A 21679-nucleotide genomic window follows, 5' to 3' on the forward strand; every position below is an offset into this window, starting at 1 on the left:
ACACACACACACACACATACACACACACACACACACACACACACACACACACACACACACACACAGATTCTCCTGAACATGGCTGAGAGCTGCCAGCTACTGGCTGATGCCCAGACAGTGGTTCTTCCAGAAAGGAGGGTCACCGGGCACTAGAAGCTCACACAGGTAATCTTAGCTACTTAGGAGGCTGAGACCTGAGGACTGTGGTTCAAAGCAAGAAAGTCCATGAGACTCTTATTTCTAATTAACCACCAGAAAACTGGAAGTGGAGCTGTGGCTCAAAGTGTAGAGCACTAGTCTTGAGCAAAGGTGCTCAGGAAGAGCACCCAGGCCCTGAGTTCAAGCTCCATGACCACCCCTTCCCCTTCCCCCCTCAGAAATGAGAGTGTTTTATGACTGAAAAGAGACTTCTCTGATGGCTTGGGAATTATACTGAACTGGCCAGTACTTTTCCTAGACTGTGTTATACTTGCTTCCTCCTGTCTGTCATAGACACAGATCTGTGTTGTATCCTGAAAGCTCTCTCTGCCTCCTTTATCTGCCCTAGGCTTCTCCCTAATAAACCTTTTGAATATCCAACTCCATCTCAGCATCTGCTTCTCAGAGGACTCAGATCCACAGTTCTGCACAGAGAATGCTGTCTGCAGGGTTGCCAGTGATGAGCTTGTATAGGCAGGCTTTGGAGCGAAAGACACCCTCTTCATTTTCCCCTGCTGCCTGTGAAAAAGAAGAAAGAAATTTTAGACTTTTCCACCTTTCTCTCACCTATTGTCCATTTTCATCTTTCAATAAATATTGGCATAATAAATAAGTGTGCAATCTTATGATCTGGCTAATGTTGGAATGAGATAGATTGATTACTGGAGGACATGAGAGAGGACAGAGTTGCAGTGGTTTTCAGGCTCAGCAGTGGATAGGGGCTCAGCCGGTGTATGTACATCACCAGCCGAATTCTGAATCAGTAGATCTGGACTATGTATGCATGTGTATGCATGTATATGTGTAGGAACTGTGTTTTAAAAAGCCATTTGGGTATTAGAAAACCACTGAGGTCAGAACTCAAACACAAATAGCACTGTGTGTTGTAGCATGTTGTTAAAATCCTCTTCTGCAACCCTTGTGCCTTCCTTTCTGATATGGCCTGTTCTTCCCCAGGACTCTCCAAGATCAAGCCAGCCAGAGGAGAAGAAGGATGTTTCTCTTGACCCAGACATTGCCAGGCCCCCCTCTCCTGGCAACCTCTTCAGCCAAGGTGCAGACAGCAGCCTGAGCGTTGCTGATGGCATTGAGCAAAAGGAAAGAGGGAGTCTTTGGCCCCCAGAAAAAGAAGAGGATGAGAAGACTGATCTTAGGGCTCCCATGAGTCCAGTGGTCTCTGGAACAAAGCATGGGGAGGACCAGCCTGCTCTAAAAAGCCTGCCTTCTAAAAAGAAGCCACTGGAAGATTTGGTAGATACAGGAGAGGAGGATTCCAAGATGGAAGAGGCAGTGAAGGAGGCCAAGAAGGAGGCTTCTGGCATGAAAGAGAGCAGATCTGATGCCAGCGAGGTATGTTATTGTGTCCCTCGGGCTCTTGCCGATTGTCACCCTCTGTTGCTCTCTCCAGCCCTGTACAGCTTCCTAGCTTCACGTCTTTATTACTGAGTCAGGGGCTTCCATTTATTTGCAGGTTCTGCACTGGGCTGTCAGCATCAGCCAGAACCTTTAATTGTGACAAATACGCCCAGACCCAGCAGGCTGTAAAACCTTGAATGAAACTGAAAACCTGCTGGCACTGGAAATTCAGAGTAGAAACCTGCTTTACTGTGGCCCCCTCCTAGGATTTTCATGACTCTCTTCTCCTACTTCCTCTTCCCTTTCCCTACCTCTGCTTTCTACTTCTAGACTTGGTTTGCTCTAGTATAAGTTCTTATAAGGAGGTGTGTGTATGTTTGTGTGTGTGTGTGTGTGTGTGTGTGTGTGTGTGTGTGCTCATGCATGCGTATATGCCTAGATGTAGGAAAGGGTGAAGGTTACCACAGTTGGGAGTGTTCTGCTCCAGCTTAGATAGCTTAGGTTATAGGAAGATTCCTTATATCTGTTTCTGTGTTTCTTTCTGGACCTTCACAGAACATGAAAGTGGTGCTTTCCCAAGGCAAGACCAGTAAACAAGGTGGACAGAAGTAGATCTAAGTGAAGAGCCTTCAGCATTGTCAACTTTCCTACCCTTAATCTTGTTCTTCTAGGTAGACCATGAGAGAATTTATTTAAAGAACATTTACTTCATAAAAAAGATGCTATCCAAGTTTTTTGTTTTTTGTCCTGGGGCTTGAACTCAGGGCCTGGATGCTGTCCCTGATGAGCTTTTGTACTCAAGGCTAGTGCTCTACCACTTTGAGCCACAGCTCTACTTCTGGCTTTTGTGGTGTTTGATTGGAGATAAGAGTCTCATGAACTTTCCTGCCTGGGGTAGCTTTGTACTGCGATATTCAGATCTCAGCCTCTGAAGTAGCTAGGATTACAGGTGTGAGCTACGGGTGCCTGGCTCATCACATTTTTTAGGATAGCATCAAATGTGTGCATTGCTGCCTTTTTTTGGGTGTGTGCTACTGGAGTTTGAACTTGAGAGTTCAAGTTCATACTGGCAGTTTACTGATGAACCAATGCCTCCTGACCTTTACTTCCAGCTTTTTATCCATCTCCAGTGCACTTGGCTTTCCTCACTTATGTCAGCTCTTGTTGATTTGATTCAGGGTATGGTTATTCATGTTGGGTAGGGTTCCCTGTCAGTGGGCTGGTGCATGTCCTGTGTTGGTACTGTGGCCTGATGGGAATACCCTGGATAGTGACACTGACCCTCTGTGCTTTACTCTGGGAATTTTTCCATGGTTCTGTCTCCCCAGGTGTCAGAGATCATGGGATATGTGAAGGAACATCTCTCAGACTCCATGGCCTCTGACCCCAAGTCTTTCCTTGGTCTGGTGAGTTTGCAGTAAAGGGAAACAATATGGTGGATGAATTTTTTGTCCTCAGGGTTAAATAAATAGTGTCACACAGCTAGTAAGTAGGCAAGTTAGGACTTAAATTTATGTCTCGTTAGCTATAGTTTCTTGAAGCATGACACTGTTGTTTTGCTGTGAGAAGGGTAGGGTAGGGCAGAGAACATAAAATAGAATACATAAAATAGGAGTAACCACTAAATGTAGCAGAGTATTTCCTGTGAGATCATGTGATGAGCCTCAGAGTTCTAGAAGGACTAGTGCACAAACTGAGGAAGCCAATGTGTCTTTGGGATCACTGAGCTATGGTAAGGATGGGCCCTATGCTCTGGCCAGGAGGACTGCTGTAGTTTCTTTTTTGCTTCTATAGTTTTCCTCTACTGGGGTTTGAACTCAGAGCTTCATCCTCTCAGCTTTCTTGCTTACAGCTGATACTCTACCACCTAAGCCATGCCTCCAATCTAATTTTTTGCCGGTTAAGTGGAGATGGAGTCTTCCCCAGGCTGCTTCAGACTGTGAACCTTCAGGTCTGAGTCTCCTAAGTAGCTAGTATTACAGGCTGAGCCTCTGGTGCTTGGCTTGTGGTTTTCCTTTTAAAGTTAAGGCTTTGTCCTGGACTGCCAGCATCCATGGTTTCTTTGTCTCAGACCTTCCACCCATCCTGCTATGTCCTGATTCTGTTTGCCAGGTCTCAGTCTAAGGGGAGGAGTTTCAGTGCTTTCTGGGCAAGCATTATCCTACAAGGCACCTCCATCTGTTTGGAGGAGGCAGATGACAGGGACGGGATTAGTGGAGAGGGTCAAGGATGAACAGCGATAATATGAGGAGTGCACAGGAATTAGGCAGCTGTGTGTTCTGGCCCTACACCGAGCCTTGGGCTTAAGAGACAGATGGCAGCTGTATTAGGTGGCATAGGACTCAAACTGCAAGGAAAATACCACCAAAAATAAAAAAATTAAAAAAAATTAAAAAGTCCCGCAAGCTAGGAAGAGAAAGAAAAAGTCATGTTGTTGGCAAAAGCCACACGTGAAGAATAGCCATGTCACCAAACTCTTGGAAGCAAGGGGGTCTAACCCTTCCTGAAAAGATGGCATATAGCCAAAATATGCCCATCAGCATTTTTCTTCTTCTTGAGAGTGAAGAGAGGAGTCCGTGGACAGCAGGACCACACCTTATCTGGGCGTCCCGCCATTTATCAGACTGATGACAGAACTGTCCCCATTAGATGCTGTCAGGTATCCAGCCTTCACTCAGGGAAGCATGGTTCTTAGGCTCAGAAGGGGTGGAAGGTGGCTGTGTGGTAGCTAAAGGGCAGCAAGGAGCTGGCCCTGGTATGAGCACCAGCCGCCTGTCCCCAAGAGAAGCTTGTGGAGAAAGCACTGGTAATTAATCTCCATCATCCAGAAGGACACCTGTGTGGGAAAGGGGGAAGGGATGAGCTGGAAAGAGCCCACCAGTCCTCATTTCCAAGCTGCCCACAGGTTTTCTGGCATTGCTGGTATCCTGGTTGGATACTGAGCAGGAGAAACAGCCATAAAGTGACAGGCTTTGTAGCATGTGTCATGGGGGTCTGCCCCAGGGCCCATTTGACCCTAGCTTTGCTTATAAGCTGGGTGACCTCAACTTATTTCTGCTTCTGTGAGAGGAGGACAAGAGTTTCAGTCTCATAGGGTTATTTTTTGTGCACTGTGAAAAGTTTTAAATGAATAGAAAAATTAAAGGAATTTCCCTACTTTGCATTTATGATATTTTACAGTACTTTCATTCTCATATGTCTTTCAACCTAGTCACTTTAAAAATGAAATCAGTAGATGTGGACACTTAGCACAGAGCCTGGTACACAGTAGATGCTGTTCTGGCGGATTGATGTTAGCTGGGAGGGGGAGGAGGAGAGCCGGGGAGGCAAGGAGGCAGGGTGGTGGGGTGGAAAGACCCAGTGAGCTTACACTGTGACAGAGACAGAGCAGGCTTTTCTCCCCAGTCTCTCCAGGATTTTGGTTTTCGCAGCCGGATCTCAGAGCAGCTGTTAGATGGTGACATGCTATCCCCAGTCCTGGATAGAGCTTGCTGGGAGGTGAGTCTTTGGGTGTTGGGCTGGGCTGGTGCCTCATTTTTCCCTACCAGTCCCTTTTTGGGATAACCCAGGGATGATTCCTGCCCAGTCACAGCATGCGTTCTCTTCCTTCCACTTCCATAAGCCACTGCCCTGGCTATGCCTTTGATGACACTTCTCACCATTCCTGTTCTGTTTCTGCTGCGAATGAAAACGTTTCTCTCTGTGTTTGTTCAGTGCCTGTAGATTGACCACCTGCTCATGCTCAGCACTGTGGAGATGGTCGATTTCAAGGCACTGCCCTGCCTGGCCCACCCATCCCGGCCCACCCATCCCTCTCAGCCTCATGCTCAGCCCACCTGCCACCCATCAAACTGGGTCTGCCACTCGCTTTTCCTCAAACACATTCTCCAACTCCATTACTGCCTACCTGCTGTTGCCCCTTCTGCCCAGCAAACTCTTTCCTGATCATGGAGGCTGACTTGCGATGCCGCTTCCGTTTCCTCCTTTGCTTTCCTTGAGACGTCTTAATTTATGTTGTATGTTGTGGATGTTTGCCTTCCCTGCCAGATGTGAGGTCAGTGTTTCCTGAGGACTTCTGGCACAAACAGGATGACTAAAACACAGACTCTGTCTTTAGGAGCCTAAGTTAAGAAGAGGTTTATTTTTTTCCTTGATGGATAGAAGAGGGATTTTGGCACCTGATGTCTGCAAGTTTGAGGGTTTGCCTTCACTTTGGTCTGGATCTTGAACAAAAATCTTTAAGCCAGGTGTTGTAATGCATGCCGGTAAGACCAGGCATTATAGAGAGGGAAGATGTAGAGTTCAAGGCCAGCCTAGGCAAAGTTAATGAGAAGCTCTCTCCAAAATGAAATAAAAGGGCTGGGGGTGTAGCCCAGTGGTAGAGCAGTTGCCTGGCAAACATGAGGATCTGGGTTCAATCCCTAGTACCAAAAACATCTTTTTGCCTCCTAGCTGAGCTAGGGATGGAGATGTAGTATTGAGCAGGTAAAGCCAGAGACTCAGGCTGTGCTTGATGCCTCCCCTTTCCAAACAGTGCTGACCTGGCTGATTACTGTTACTTACCTGGCATTGCTGCTTTTTCTGGGGCAAGAAGGTCTAAGAAATAGGTAAGCCTATTTAAAGGACCCTTTTCTGTGTATCTTCTATGCCATGGGAGCTCACTCAGTTTGCTGTGAAAATATAGAAGATGCAGTAAGAAGGGATCAGACAGAAAGACCTGCCTGCTTATTTGCTTCTGCAGTTAGTGTTGAGCACTGGAGTTCTTTTTTTAAATATGTTTTTAATTGTAAAAATAGTGTTCAGAGGGGTTACAGTACTTGGGCAAGGTAATGAGTACATTTTCTATCAGGCAGTGTTGCCTCTTCCCTTGTTTTTCCCCTACCTTCCCTGCTGCCCTTCCCCTGGAGTTCTTTTGACACAGCTTAAGTTCTCAATTTTTATCCCTTGTCCCTTGTGGGGTATGTGTATATGTGTGTGTGTGTGTGTGTGTGTGTGTGTGTGTGTGTGTGTGTGTGTTCTTTTGACTCAGATTAAGTTCTCAATTTGTGTGTGTGTGTGTGTGTGTGTAAGAGTCTCATAGACTTTCCTGCCCTGGCTGGCTTTGAACACTGGTCCCCAGATCACAGCCTAGGATTACAGGCTTGTGTGATTATTATTTATCCCTTGAAAAGTGAGAAAAGGAGCCATTTGATGAGCTTGTATGGTTTAGTGGTAAAGCCATGTTGTAAGTTGAACAATGGAAGGAGAAAGAGGTGGGGCAGGAGGGCTGCTTACCCCTGGCATTGTCTGCAGGCTCTGCCCAGGCTGATGGGATGAGGACTGGCAGCTCTGGCGGGGAGCCCTTCTGCTGCAGGCTCTGAGAGGTGCTCACAGGAGGCATTGCTATTTTTAATGTAATTTGGGGGAGCTGGGTTTTAGTTCAAGCTCTGCCCTTCCTCGTCCATCCAGATGGCAGAGTCAGCCACAGCTGCTGGGGCTCAGACTGCCAGTGGAGAGGTGTGGGGGGTGGTGGGCACGGGGCTGGGGACCCCATGGGGAAGACGGAGTGAACTGTCTCCTGTTCTGCCTCTCCTGTTGACCCTTGTGCCCCAGAACAGACGGGGCTCCCGTTGCTGTGGCAGAAGGAGTGTGGGTCTTAGAATGGGGACCAGCACTGGCAAAGCCTCTTCTTTTTCCTTATTGCTGTAGGCTAGTGGAGAGGAAGAGGCATGTGAGGAGACGCTAACATTTGTGGCATGCCTTCTTCAGCTCAGGAGTCAGGCTTCACGTACATGATCTCATTTAATCCTCACACGGGAGCAGTGGGCTTCTCTCCCATTGTACAGTGGAGGAGTTGGCCTTCTAGGCAGGAAGTGCTAGAACGAAGAATGGCCCAGGCTGATTGCATCACTGTACCCTTGCGGGAGATATTTGCCATCATTAAGAATTCTCTCTTACTTGCTCTCACTGTCTTTTTCTCATCAGCTTGCTAAGTTTGCCTAGATACCAAGACTTAAAATAAGCTTTGGGGTTTTATTTTTGAATGGATGATATAATCCTAGACTGGAAAAGGGGACATTCTGGTCTACTAATGGGACCCATGTCCCTAGGCAAGCCTGGAATGGGGCAGTAAAGAGAATGTCACTGTGTCCCCCCCCCCCCCCCCGCTTCCTGGTGCTGGCTGGAGACCTTTTGGTTTGGGGCACAGCTTTTTCTTTCTTCATTAAGATCCCTGCTCTTCAGATTTATTCTTTTCTAATGTTCTTGCCTGCTGTCTTCAGTCTTCCCACTTAAATTCAGCACCCTGTATATTGTTGATACTGCTCACCTAGACCTCTTTGGATTTGGGGTGCTCATGGATAGCTGTTCTCTCTCTTTGCAGTTAGCACTGCAGGTTTCCAGTACTGGGAAGCCAGGATTTCTTCTTTTTATTTTGGTCAGTTGTGGATCTTGAACCCAGAGCCTGGGCATCGTCCTTGAACCCTTTGGCACTCTCTACCACTTTGAGCCACAGCACTGCTTCCATTTTTATGGTGGTTAATTGGAGATGAGAGGCTTACAGAACTTTCCTGCCTGGGCTGGCTTTGAACCACGGTCCTCAGATCTCAGCCTCCTGAGTAGCTGGGATTACAGGTGTGAGCCACTAGCGCCCAGCTCCAGGATTATTTCTTTCATGTGTGTTCTCTTTCTGTCCCTGGGTTCTGACCCTGTGTGCAGTGGCTGTGATCATCTGCCCCCTGCTTCAGCTATAAGCCTGAGGCTTAGCTGGAGCTCATAGAGCTGCATTTCACAGCTCTATGAGTCTTCTGTTCAGTGTCCCCTGGGACCTTGTCTTCTCCAGGGCTCCTTCTCAGTGCAGCTAAGTGTGGGATCCAGCAGGGCAATCCAGACTCCTCTAATGTACACTTTCCACTGCTTCTTGCCTGCAGGCCCAGGGGATAGGAAGACAAGAGCAGGATGACAGCCAGTCCAGCCCAGGAGAGCCGCAAAGCAAGGAATCCAAAGGCTTGAAGAGGTACAATACATGGGAGGCAGCTCTCAGGGACTAGAGGGAGAGAGACAGACAGAGACACTGAGACTGACTGGGGCTCCCTGCTTCTCAACCTGAGCTACAGTGGAGAGGAGCTCCTCCAGGAGGAGAGGAACTCTCCTGATAGGAGAGAGACTTCCCCAGTAGGAGAGGGACCTCCCCACCCCCGGAAGTGGAACAAAATAGTCATCCTTTTCTTGAACCTTAGAAAGCTCTCTGTATCTTCACTTCCTTAGTGCTGCAGTCTCATGCATTTTCTGTAGACTGACCACATGAGCCTGGTCTCCACTAGCTCTTCCATCCCTCTCTGGCCCAGTGATGATGAACTCCAGGAGTGGACCTATGTGAGCGTGTTCACCATTCCTGGTGAACTACTGAGTCTTGAGCTTAGGAGAGTGTCTCCTTGCTGCACATCCAACTGCTGTGCCTTGCAGCTCTGTGTGGGTGTGGGGACAGGTGGGGGACTGCCTGAGGAGAGACCAACCCAGGGACCACTGTCCTCCCAATCCTACTCACCACACAGAGGGTCCTGACTGCTGCTCTGTTGGCCGAACCAGGTTATCGCCTCCTCTTCTGCATGGGCAGCGGTTCCACAGCCCCCTCCACAGCGAGGCCAGTGATGAGGGTTCTCTGCAGATCCCCAAGGAGCAGCCTGAGTGTAACGGCTCTGAGGAGCCTGCGGAGCACTCTGTAGCCAGTCCCAGCCCACTGGTGGTGTCCCTCCACAGGTGAGGATGAAAGAGAAGGGCCCCAGGGTGGTGGTGGCCCCCTGTGTGTTGCTGGGGTGTACACTGGAGCTGGGCCGTGAGAGGGAGGTGAAAACAGCCATAGGAGAGGCCACAGGGGGAGGGAGGCTGGAGTCGGAGGTAGGAAAGCCTTCTGGGGTTGTCCTGCTCAGCTCATCGCCACCACAGGTCTTTCACCTCCAGTGAGGCGCTAATTGAACCTCTTGCCTTCCTACTGGCTTTAACCTCCTTATTTCTCTCAAGGGAGCAGGCCCCAAGCCCACCTTCTCTCGAGAGGGTCAAGGAGCAGCAGCACTCCCAGGCCAAGGAGCTGGGCCCTGGGCAGGAAGAGGCCAAGGAGCCTAAGAAGGTGGCCGTCAGCCCCACCCCGCCACTCTCTCCAGAGGTGTAAGGGCCACTTTTATGTGTCTTCTTGTCCCTATTGTGTGTGGATGGCTTGAGTGCTGCCCATTCCCTTTTGTTGGTGGTTTGGGAGGTGGTACTGTGGTTCTAGCCCCGGAGTGCAGCACAGGGGGAGATGAGTGCATCCTTGTGCCCTCTGTCCCTCCTGAGAGCCAGCAGCTGTCACCGTCACTGATCCTTGTCTTAGGTTAGTTTAGGTCCTGGAACTCTTGGTCAGGATCCCAGGTATGAGAGTAGACAAAGACAGACCTTCTGGCTCATTAGCAGAAACCTGGTCAATCATGTTGCAAATACTAACTTTTCTTTTTAAATCATTTTTTGTTGAGGTATTTATATGTGTTGAGGTTTATAAACTGGAACTATACCATTCAGTAATGGTTGTCTGCTTGTGTGTGTACCACACAGCAGCCACTCAGGTTAATGACACACAAATTGTTTCCATCTCTCTGGAAAGTTTCCTCATTCCCTTCTTCATCCACCTACTCTGGTCTCCACTGCTCTGGCTTCCATCCTGTAGGCTGATTTTTCCAGTTTTCTGCCTTCGTATACATGGAATGTGCTGGGACTGGGAAATGTGTTGGGTTCAGAGCTCAGTGTGTTTTTTATTTACTTACATGTGCCAGACACTGTGGCACTTTAGAAGTCACTAAACTTCTTTCCTCACACTTGCTTTTTTTTTTTCTTTGCCAGTCCTGGGGCTTGAACTCAGGGCCTGTGTGTTGTCTTTGGGCTTTATTGCTCAAAGCTAGTGGTCTACGCTCGAACCACAGGTTCCCTTCTGGCTTTTTGCTGACTAGTTAGCAGTAAGAATCTTACAGATTTTCCTACCTAGGCTAGCTCTAACCTCTAGAGCAGCTAGGATTATACGCATAGGCCATCAATACCCATCCTTTCATACTTGCTTTGCTTGCCTCTTGTTTAGATAGGACATGGAGGCTCAGGGAAGTGACAGGATTTGGAGGCTACAGCACTAGTCACTTGCAGAATTAGGACTAGACCCTACTTCTGGTTTCTGGTGTATAGCCAGTGAACTTTCTTCACGGAGGAAGACCAGTGCTGGAATTTATTCCTACCCTCCTCTGTGAATGAGAGCTACAAGGCCTTGTTCCTACACTGATGATGAATAAGGACGTGTCACCAAGGATTGCCAGACACTGGTGCTTTCTCACATCCTCATGTAGTCACCATGACACTTAAGGAGTCACAGAAGGAGTAGTGGCCATATTTTCAGATGGCACTATATCCTGCAATGAAAGCCATGACCCACAGAGCCAAGTGGCTCCCCAGGTCTCCTTGGTGACTGTTGACAGGCAGAGCAGGGCACTTTCCATGAGGAGAGAAGAGAGAGAAGCCTCAGAAAGAGGACAGGCTAGGCAGAGGCCAGAGGGCTGTCTTCCCTGGATCCCTGGAGGGGAGCCCCAAGCTCCAGCTTCTCCCCAGGTATCTTGGCTGGTTGGCACCTTGACTTTGTGTTTCCTCCTCAGTCTGACAATGCTGTCTCTGTTAGGGTTTCCGGATACTTTCCCTGACCCTGCCAGCCCGGTTTATCCCCTTCCTGCCTTTACTAATAAGTACTTCAGGCCTAGTAACTTGCTTGTTATTAATGTTCGTAAGTGTTTTAGGGTCCAGTTGGTTTTCAGAGTATTTGGGGAGGTACTTATATCTGACAGCCAAATCAGGGGGGATTAGGAGCAGAGCACGTGCTCATAAGGGCAGGGCCAGGCCATGTAGCCGGAAGACTGAGACACGGGGGACCATGAAGGTCCTCCCTTTTATCACCTTAGCATCTTGACTAGGATTTGCAGTGAACTGGTAGGTGAGTCCAGTCACAGGAGACAAGTTCTCTGATTCTTACTCAGTGTTAATGGAAATCCCCGCTTGAGGACACTCCTGGGGTACCATTTCTCCTTCTTTCCTCTTCATCCCTGCATTCCCATCTTCTTTCCCTCATTGGTGTGTCTCTGAGCGACTTGCAGAGCCTCTGCTGTCCTTGTCATGGTTAGAAACGGGCTCACTGAGGCTGATACCTGAGGGGTTGGCCTAGAAACCTTCCTGACTCTTTCCCGTAGAGTCCCATTTTCTTCTAGATCTTTCAGGAATAGTTCAGTGCTTTGGACCTAAGTGGGGTGTTTGGGTGTCTTTCAAATAACAGGGGAGGGAGGAACAACTCTGTTAGCCTGTGTGCCAGGTGCACGGATGGGTTCACTAGTGGCAGGGCACGTGCTGCCGCTGATGCCCTTCTTCCTGCACCATCCATCCCTGGGCTTGCACAGCCCGCAAGGGAGTCAGACGTTAAGAGGTACCATCACAGGGAAAAAAGATGTTTTCAGCCAAGGTTGGAAATGAGTTGGGGGGTTGATGAGGCGGAGAGCTGTGGTGGTGGTGGGGGGTGACCCTTTCCAAAGGTAGCATCTCAGAGGAGATGGCAGGCACATCGCTTATGTCTGAATCAGTGAAGCTGTGGGTGGGGACTCAGAGGAAGCCAGGATTTAGCAGGAGGGAGGAGACCGAGTTGGGAGCTGAAAAGAATTGAAGGTATGCCTCGAGACTCTTTCTGGTCTGAGTTCTGCTTTTAGGAAAGGGGGAAGGAGGAGTCTTAATGGTGTTCCAGCTTCTTTTGTAGCCTCTTCAGTCTTCTTCTCTCTGACCTCAAGGGGCTACAGTAGGATTCCCAAGCTCAGTTTTTTATTTGCAGAACTGAGGACCAAAATCAGAGCCTTGGCACTTGCCAGGCATGTGTTCTTCCACTGAACTAAAACCCCAACCCCTAAACTTTTTTTTTTCTTCCTTCTGATCTCCTGCCTACTCACTCCTGTCTGCTGCTGTGCCAAACTGGGGGGAGACAATGATTGGCTCCCCCTGTTTGACTGTTGCTCAGTCCCCTTTGATTCAGGCCTTGCATGTTCCTAAGCCACTGTGCCAGCCTGAAGTGTCCGAGGCACCGTGCAAGAAGTGTGCTGGCTGTGTGCCGAGATCAATTTCTAACACAAGGCTTAGGGACCCAGCAGTGCCAACACCTACTGCCTTTTAAGAGGCTCACCCTGGCAGGTGAATACTTTATCTTGCTTAGGCCTTTGTTGTTCAAAATGTTCTCAGATGTTCACTTGGGTATTTCTTTCAGGAACCAGAAACAAGCAAAATGACAGTCCTTATTACTCTGTAAACAGCTTGTAAAGTATACCATTATCCCTTACCACTCACCTGTGCATTCAGGTCAACTCTGACTTTCTTTCGCCTATTTCTAAGCCTTTAACTTTTAATAAGTGAAAATCTCCTGCCATTTTTAGCTCAATAAAGAGACTGACTCCCTTGGTGCAAGGGAGGGGAGTTTGCTACTGCTCCATCAGCTCATATGCATTGACTTGGCCTGCTCAGTTTGGGAGGCAATGAACAGTCTCTGGGAACTATTTTTGATTTGCTGGCATGGGTCTCAAGTGGTGGTCAGGGCTCTAGTGGAGGAGACATGGATACAGGGCTATGAGCCATTTTGGAGAAGAATCTGTTAGGGCCAGAGCTTCACATTCTCTGCTGCCAGCTCTTGACACAGTTTTAGGTTTTGAGCTCAGGCCACAACTTACCAAGTCTACTGAGAGCCAGTTATGGCTCTCAGCCCTCAGCCTTTGCATCTTACCCTCTTGGGGGGAGGGAGGGAGGGATTGTCCTGTATAATAGATGTTGACTGTATCTGATTGTCTGTCTTTTTGTGGCCTGATTTGCATTTGAGACCCTTGTCTATGGACCTTCCATTGGGGTTCTCTCTACGATGTTCTGTCGCTGAGTGGATATCAGCAGTGTGCTGATGAGCTGCTGCCTCTCTCTGCAGGCTATCCACAGAACCTGCTGTTCCCCTAAAGTGGCTCTCACTGGTTGCACTGAAGGCCACGGGAGAGGCAGTGGCTGAGGACCTTGAGGACCATCAGAAGCAGCTGCTGGAATTGCAGCAAGAGAAGATCCAGCAGCTGCGGGAGAAGCTGCAGCGGGAGGAGGAAGAGGAGATGTGCCAGCTTCGCCAGCAGAAGGAGAAGACCCTCAGGTCCTGCTCTTGCCCTGCAGAGTGATGTGGGGTGCAGGGACCCCCTCCTCCACGCTGGTCTTCACTGGGATGCTCCTAGACCTTAGTCAATACCTTCCCTGGTATCTTATCGATTTCCCCAGTTGCAGGAGATCGTGGGAAATACTTTTTTTTTCCTGTGCTAGAATAAAAATCAGAGCACTATTAGTTCAGAAGAAAAGTCAAATGGACATAGTGGAGAGAGTGAGCAACCTGTCACAGTCCAAGGGTGGGAAAGGAGCTCTAGAAAACAGTAATGTATTCGTTGACAATTTAAATCTTGTTCTTTTAGACAGATTATCTAAGAGTGGTAGAGAATTTCTAGTTTTAGATATACAGAGCAGAGAATGGATAAAACATTTATGCCTAATTTGGAAAAAAGAAAGCCCAGGAACAATCTCCTTAGTGCAGCACAGGGTATGCAGATCCAACGTCCTTCTGTCATACATAGCACGCTCCTCCACATGACTAAACACTGGGGCTGGGGCTATTCAAGCGAGGGGTAACTCAGTTTACCTTATGATGGGACACTTTGGAGGTAGTCCTGCTGGCTCTTCTATCTTCCTGACCTTTGGTCTGGAACTGTATTTTCCGTACCCTTCCCCCATCCTGCATCCAGAGGGGAGAGTCTCCTGTGAGCACTGTCAGTGTGTGGTACAGACTGTCATGCCAGAACGATCTAACTTGGGGCCTGTAAATGGCAGCACTTGGATTTATTTTCAGTTGAAATCAATATAGTTTCAGTTAGTCTCAACTAAGTAATGTCGCTGTGAGTAAAACCTTGCTTGGTTCTCCTTAAAGCAGAATCTCGTTTCTGTTTGCACCGGAGCCTTTCTGAGGGGTCGGGGCCTCCTCTCTGCTAGGAAGCTTCCACTGGGCAACAGAAAGCCACAACTGATTTTGTAACAAATGTTTTTTTTTTTTCTTTTCTTTTTTTAAGTGAAGCAAGTAGGCTAGACCCTCATTTGGTTTAGTTGTAAAATGGAGAGATTAGACTTCACCTTTAATATTCCTGCCAGCTCCAACATCTGTGTGTACATTCATGGGAAGAAGAGGAAGTGTTTCTACGGAGCCTAGAAGGAGGGATTTTTGCTTGGCTTAGATTTTCTTAGAGCAGTGGTGTTGATAACTTGCAATGCAGGATATTATCCTAAATCTTCCTCGGCTTTGGAATTTTCTGTAGAGCTTTTCAAAGAAATTGGCTTCAGACTCATGAGGGCTTTGTTTTGTTTTGTTTGAGACAGGATCTTGCTATATATAGCTGAAGATAGCTTCAAGCATTTTGTCTTCCTTTCTTCTTCCTGAGGGCTAGGATTGTAGGTATATACCACCATACTTGGCTTAAACTGTGATTATTTTTTGCCAGTCCTGAGGCTTGAACTCGGGGCCTAGGCACTGTTAGTTAATTGGAGATAAGAGTCTTATGTGCTTTCTTGCTTGGTCTGGATTTGAACCATGTTCCTCAGATCTCAGCCTCCTTAGTAGCCAGGGTTACAGGCGTGAGCCACCAGTGCCCAGCTCCAACTGTGTTTTTCTTAGCATTAAATTCCTTGAGTGCACAGCGTGTATCCCTTGATCTTTTGGGGCTTAAAAAAATTATGGTTTGTGAAAGCAGGAGTATGTCTGCTCTGGATGGAAATACTAACCGCTATCATTGGTCTGCAAATCAGATTTCTTTCCTGGATAATCAAGGCTTGTTTATGGTCTGGGGCTGGATAATTGTGTTCAAAGAAGCACATTTATTGAACATCTACGTCAGTTACTGTGTCTAGTATTGGGATATAGCAGATTTTAAGATGAGACTTTTGCACTAAAGAAGCTCTTATATCTGTAAAGAGAGAAAAGATAGAAAAGCTTAATTATGATGCAATATGGGGCATGATATTGGGTGGAATGGGATAGAAGGGTCTATATATGCAGTGTGATAGAGAAAGGATAAATTGAAGTGTCACCAAGAGCAGAGGCCAAGAGATAAGGCCGAATGTTCTGGGTGTGGAGATGGTGACATGGTACCTAAAACAGCCAGGAGACTGGGGAGTGGAAGAATGTGGATCCAGAGTCAGGTTGAGGTGGATGTAGAATTCTTTGAATAATGTCATGCTAAGAACAACCTGCAGGCAGAGGAGAGCCAGGGACCCAGCAGCCTGTATGTGCTTCCATGGAGTTTTCGGCCTCTCATTGCTCTGGGAAGGCAACATGGAGAGACAGCATGGACCCAGAGGCTGAAGATAGACCTAACTGTAAGATACGATGCTTTATAGTCAAGCTTGTAGTGCTCTTAGCGGCAGGGAGGCAGGGACTCGGAGTAGATCAGGAAAGGCCTCTGGTTCCTCCAAAAACCCACCTTGCAGCTGGGCATCGGTGGCTCATACCTGTAATCCTAGCCACTCAGGAGGCTGAGATCTGAGGATTGTGGTTCAAAGCCAGCCTGTGCAGGAAAAGCTGTGAAACTCTTACCTCCAATAAACCACCAGGAAACCAGAAGTGGTACTGTGGCTCAAGTGGTAGAGCGCTAGCCTTGAACTGAAGAGCTGAGGGGCAGCGCCCAGGCCCAGAGTTCAAGTCCCATGATCTACAAAAAAAAAAAACAAAAAAACCAGAAAAAAACCCTACCTTGCTGTTTGTGCTTAGTGCCCTGAAGGAGCAGCTGCAGAAAGCTGCTGAGGAAGAGGAGGCTCTGATGAGAGAGGAGGAAGGTCGAAGGCTGTCCCAGCTTCGAGCCCAAGTTCAATCCAGTGCAGAAGCAGATGAGGACCGAATGAGGTAAGAACATACCGGAAGCTTCCTGGCACCCAGAGGGGCCCATGCACAGCCTGGGCCCATTGCGTTCTGTCTGCCCAGAGCCGAGCAGGAGGCTTTACTGCAGAGGCTGAGAGAAGAGGCAGCATCTCAGGAGAAGGCTGAGAGGGCTGGCCTGGAAAAGAAAAGCAGGCAGGCGCTGGAGCAGCTCAGGGAGGAGCTGGAGGCTTCGGAGAGGAGAGCTTGTGTTGTCTTGAAAGCTGAGAACGAGTTGGCTCTGCAGCAGTTGAAGGAGCAGCTGGAAGAGGAAAGAAAAGAAGTGAGTCAAATGGGGGCAGCCCCACCCCCAGCTCAGGTTGCCTGAAGAGAGACCAGGGGGCCAGAGGAAGGGGAGCCCTGGATAGAGCTGACTGGACCCATTACCTAGTGGACCTCACTGGGCTCAGGGAAGATGCTGGCCTGGCCTTCCTGGCAGGACACGGCAGGGTGCAATAGGCCTCCTTGGGGAAGGGCTGGATGGTGGTAGCAGCCAGGGGTTGTCAGTGGCAGGGAGGAGGCAGAGGCTGGACAGCATGTGTCCAGTGGATTTGGGACACTTCCCAGGCCAGAGGACTGGAGATGAGGGTGCCCTGACCCTGTCCCTGCAGGGCAGCAGCCCACACGTCTTTCTCTGGCCTTCTTCCCTGCCTTGGAATGGGAGGGACCTCCCTTTTGTCCTTATTCCCTGTCCCTCTAGCTTCCCGTTTGTACCTCCAGGACACAAGCTGAAGTAGCAGGCCTTGCAAAATTGTTCTTCTGGTGAGGAAGGAGTTAGAAGAACTGCAGCTAGATAGGGCTGCTAAAATCTCCAGCCCTCCCAAGCTTGATGGCTCACTGTGTTCCTGTAGCTAGCCTGGACCTGCCGCCTGAGGTGTCCTCCACCTGCAGGGTGCGCCCCTGAGCCAGCCGCAGACTTAGGAACTGAGTTCTTTTATTATTATTTAAAAAATATGGAACACTTCATAAGTTTGCGTGTCACCCTTGGCGCGGGGGCCAGGCTAATCTCCAATTTTAGTATATTTGCTGCCAAAGTGAGCCCCGGAGTTATTTTCAAAGCGCAGCGACGTGCCTGCTACTCCCCTTGGCCTCTTACCTTGTGGGGGCGGGGGGGGGGTTCCTCATGTGCTGCTTTCCTCACAGGCCTCTGTTGCTTCCCAGGCGGTGGCAAGGCTAGAGAGGGAGCACAGTGCCGAGCTGGAGCGGCTCCAGTCCTTGCTGGAAGCTAAGCACCAGGAGGTAAGACGTGGCCAGTTTGGCCTGAGGGGGCCAAGCCTGGACATCCTAGGATCCCCTTTCTTACTGGTGTGGAGAGAGTTCAACCCCAGCGCTGGCCACTGTGGAGCGAGCCTCCCTTTCCCCTTAAGCCTTGGGGTGCTTGCTTGGTCCCCAGGCATGGTGGGTCACACCGCTGCATGTGCTGGTCCCTTCTCAGATGGTCTGTGGCCTCCAGAAGAAGATAGAGGAAGTTCAACAGAAAGAAGAGGTTCATCTGGGGGAGAACCTTGGGTGGGCAGAGCAGAGAGCTCACCAGAAGGCTCACCAGGTGATTGAGTATGAGCAAGAGGTGAGTACTGGTCTGTGGGCTTAGTTCTGATCCATTGAGCCATCCAGCCTCAGTGCCCAGCAGCTCAGTGGGAGCTGGCATTTCTGGTTCCATCACTCCACCAATACTCCCTCAAGGCCAGGTCCTCCATTCCCAGCCCTGTATACCTCAGGGAGGTAGCGCTGAGGTGCAGCCATTCTTGTGCCTTGGTGCTGTGTGTGATAATATGCCAGGGACACTGTCAGGTACCTGGAAGACGGGGCCGTGGGTGCTGTCTACCCTGCATCATGCATGTTGCATTCCTGTTGCTTCCCTCCCCTACAGCTCAGCAGCCTCCTGCGAGAGAAGCGCCAGGAAGTGGAGAGGGAACACGAGAGGAAGATGGACAAGATGAAGGAGGAGCACAAGCAAGTGATGGCCCAGACCAGAGAGTGGTATGAAGTCGAGGTAGCTCTGCCACACCCCTGGTATGCGTGTGTACACACGCATCTGCACACCGTTCTGGGGGTACTTGCCAGCTGGCTGCAGGGCAGCTGCCATGGTCAGGGACTCTGAGGCCTTCCTCATGTGACCCTGCAGTGGGGAAGTCACTGTTTGGCTTTTTACTAAAAACACCCCTCCCCGAGGGTTGCATCCAGTGGTTGTAACAGCTGACAGACCCTGCATGCCAGGTGCCGCTCCAGGCTTTTAGGCATCCTATCCTGTTTGTCCTTATGGTGGCCTTGGGAGGTGGGCACTGTCATTACCTCACCATCAAAGGCCTGGAGAACCCAAGAAACTTCCTAAGGTCACACCCACTGACACATAAAAGAGCAAGGACTCTGCCACAGCTGTCCCAAAGCCCTTTGTTTTAGTCACTCCAGCACCATGCTACTAGGGGGCAGGAAATACTGATTGTCAAGAGCCAAACAGTATTTAGGAAATGTCTGCCCAGCTTTATGCTTGGCCCAAGGGTTGAGTGGACTCAAGCCAATTTGGTTTGCTTGCATTGGGGGTAGTGGGGCAGAGTGAGGTGGTGACTTTTGCCCACTGCTTGACCCCCATGGAGTCTTAGAGACTCTATTTCAGTACCTGGAATCTATATCCCAGACTTGTTCTGTAATCTTCCAGGGAAGAAATGGTCCTATGATGAAATTTTGCCATGTTTCTTCCCTGACCAATTCTGACCTTGCTAAAGTCTAGTGATAATTGACTAATTGCTGCACAGGGGGCTTCCGTCATGGCGTCTGGCCAACATCATCTGCAGCTGTGGGGAGGAGGGCAGTGGGCAGCTAGGGATGCAGAGCTGATGATGACTCTGACCTTGTAGATTCCCAGGGCTGCTGCGTGGGGAAGACTTGATTTTCATGGTGTGAGGAGAGGAGCCACTGCGGGCTCTCACTGGCATCCTGCTCTCTTTGCAGGAGAGGAAGCAGCGTGCTGACCTCCTGGGACACCTGACTGGGGAACTCGAGCGCCTGCAACGGGTCCACGAGCGGGAGTTAGAGACGGTGAGGCAGCAGCAGGACCAGCAGCTGGAGGACTTGCGGCACCGGTACCGGGAGCAGGTGAGGCCCGGGCTGGGTCGTTCCTCAGCCATCTCCATGCTGGGGATTGATGCGGGTGCAGCCTCAGGACTGGCATCTCACAGTGGCCATGTCTGAGCTTGGGGACATCTTTGCGCCTTTGTTTTCTGGGCCCTGGAGCATGCCCAGGCTTCGAAGGGACGGTGAGCCCCCTTTGGGGTGGGCAGGGGAGACAGGCAGGGTGTGTGTGGCAGGTTTGAGTCTCCTTGCCCTCCGGGTTGGCAAGGCGGGGTGCTTTCCTAGGCTGCGGGGCACAGTGGGAGGAGGCAAGGCCTGAGCCTGCCTGGAAGTTATGGTGTGCCATGGTGAGTGAGGAGCCTCCTGTTCCTTACCTAATGCTTTATGCTCTTTCTATATCTATTTCTTTCATTACACTTCTGGGCAGGAAAGGAAACTTCAAGATTTAGAGATGGAACTTAAAACCAGAAGTAAGGATGTCAAGGCCAGATTGGCTCAGCTGAGTGTCCAGGTGAGCACGTTGGATAGATAGATGGGCCCTGGCTCAGGGCAGCCTGGAGTACAGAATCTGAGTCTCTGGAGAGGCCAGGCCTGTACCCCAGCCTGGGGCTCTGCAATCATCCCAGGGCCCATCTCTGTATTTCCCCAGGAGGAGACTGTACGGAAGGAGGAGCAGCAGCTGCTGGATGTGCAGAGGCGGGCTGCTCTGGAGAGAGAGGTCTGTCTGCCTTCCCTTCCCTTTGTTTTCTTCTGTAACCCATGTTGTGTTCACCTGCAGTGTGTGGGACACTGGCTCCAAACTCTGTTGTCCCATATTTCACAAATCATGCTAATCTGTGGAACACATCTTGGGAATCTCAAGGTGTCGGGCTGAAGTGAGAAGCTAGGGGCTTCCAGACCTTGCAGACCCCTCACCCCAGTAGCTTCAGTGGCTCCGGCCTTGCCCTTTGTGTCGCTGGGTGTTCTATCTTTCCCTCTGCTCCCAGGAAGTCACAATCACCCGGCAGCACCTGGAGGAAGCAAAGAAGGAGCACATGCATTTGTTGGAGTCAAAGCGACAGCTCCGAAGAGGGTTAGAGGAGCTGCGGGCCCACAAGTTGGATCTGGAGGCCCAGGTGGATCTGTTGCAGGCACAGAGTCAGAGGCTGCAGAAGCTCGTCAGGTGGAGAGGCCCCTACAGCTAGCCTTCTACTACCTCCTGCCCCTACAGCTAGCCTTCTACCGCTTCCTGCCCCTACAGCTAGCCTTCTACCACCTCCTATCCCTACAGCTAGCCTTCTACCGCCTCCTGCCCCTACAGCTAGCCTTCTACCACCTCCTGCCCCTGCAACTAGCCTTCTATTACCTCCTGCCCCTACAGCTAGCCTTCTACCACCTCCTGCCCCTACAGCTAGCCTTCTACCGCTTCCTGCCCCTACAGCTAGCCTTCTACCACCTCCTGCCCCTACAGCTAGCCTTCTACCACCTCGTATCCCTACAGCTAGCCTCCTACCACCTCCTGCCCCTACAGCTAGCCTTCTACCACCTCCTATCCCTACAGCTAGCCTTCTACCGCTTCCTGCCCCTACAGCTAGCCTTCTACCACCTCCTGCCCCTACAGCTAGCCTTCTACCACCTCGTATCCCTACAGCTAGCCTCCTACCACCTCCTGCCCCTACAGCTAGCCTTCTACCACCTCCTATCCCTACAGCTAGCCTTCTACCGCTTCCTGCCCCTACAGCTAGCCTTCTACCACCTCCTATCCCTACAGCTAGCCTTCTACCACCTCCTATCCCTACAGCTAGCCTTCTACCGCTTCCTGCCCCTACAGCTAGCCTTTACCACCTCCTACCCCTACAGCTAGCCTTCTACCACCTCCTATCCCTACAGCTAGCCTTCTACCACCTCCTATCCCTACAGCTAGCCTTCTGCCACGTCCTGCCCCTACAGCTAGCCTTCTACCACCTCCTGCCCCTACAGCTAGCCTTTTACCACCTCCTGCTCCTACAGCTAGCCTTCTGCCACTTCCTATCCCTACAGCCAGCCTCCTACCACCTCCAGTATCATCATTGCCTACTTCCACTCAGGCCCTAT

At 50.1% G+C, this 21679-nt stretch overlaps 1 protein-coding gene across 9 annotated transcripts in view; it reads left to right on the plus strand.

The window, feature by feature from the left end:
* Cep164 (centrosomal protein 164kDa) overlaps positions 1-21679 on the plus strand; it is a 62022-nt gene that overhangs the window by 33936 nt on the left and 6407 nt on the right. For 6 of the 9 annotated variants that reach the window (XM_013009868.1, XM_013009867.1, XM_013009873.1 and 3 more), the window contains 16 exons: positions 1156-1548; positions 2883-2960; positions 4960-5052; positions 8463-8548; positions 9121-9291; positions 9553-9696; positions 13535-13744; positions 16394-16525; positions 16604-16820; positions 17681-17776; positions 17973-18104; positions 18408-18530; positions 19487-19630; positions 20034-20117; positions 20256-20324; positions 20593-20768. In XM_013009868.1, coding sequence (XP_012865322.1) covers positions 1156-1548; positions 2883-2960; positions 4960-5052; positions 8463-8548; positions 9121-9291; positions 9553-9696; positions 13535-13744; positions 16394-16525; positions 16604-16820; positions 17681-17776; positions 17973-18104; positions 18408-18530; positions 19487-19630; positions 20034-20117; positions 20256-20324; positions 20593-20768 — 2348 coding nt within the window. The remainder of the gene's footprint in view (positions 1-1155; positions 1549-2882; positions 2961-4959; positions 5053-8462; positions 8549-9120; positions 9292-9552; positions 9697-13534; positions 13745-16393; positions 16526-16603; positions 16821-17680; positions 17777-17972; positions 18105-18407; positions 18531-19486; positions 19631-20033; positions 20118-20255; positions 20325-20592; positions 20769-21679) is intronic. The other 3 variants (XM_013009872.1, XM_013009875.1, XM_013009876.1) reach the window with 3 other exon arrangements.

This window comes from Dipodomys ordii, unplaced genomic scaffold (assembly GCF_000151885.1).
Source record: "Dipodomys ordii isolate 6190 unplaced genomic scaffold, Dord_2.0 Scaffold10, whole genome shotgun sequence".
Lineage (NCBI taxonomy): Eukaryota > Metazoa > Chordata > Mammalia > Rodentia > Heteromyidae > Dipodomys > Dipodomys ordii.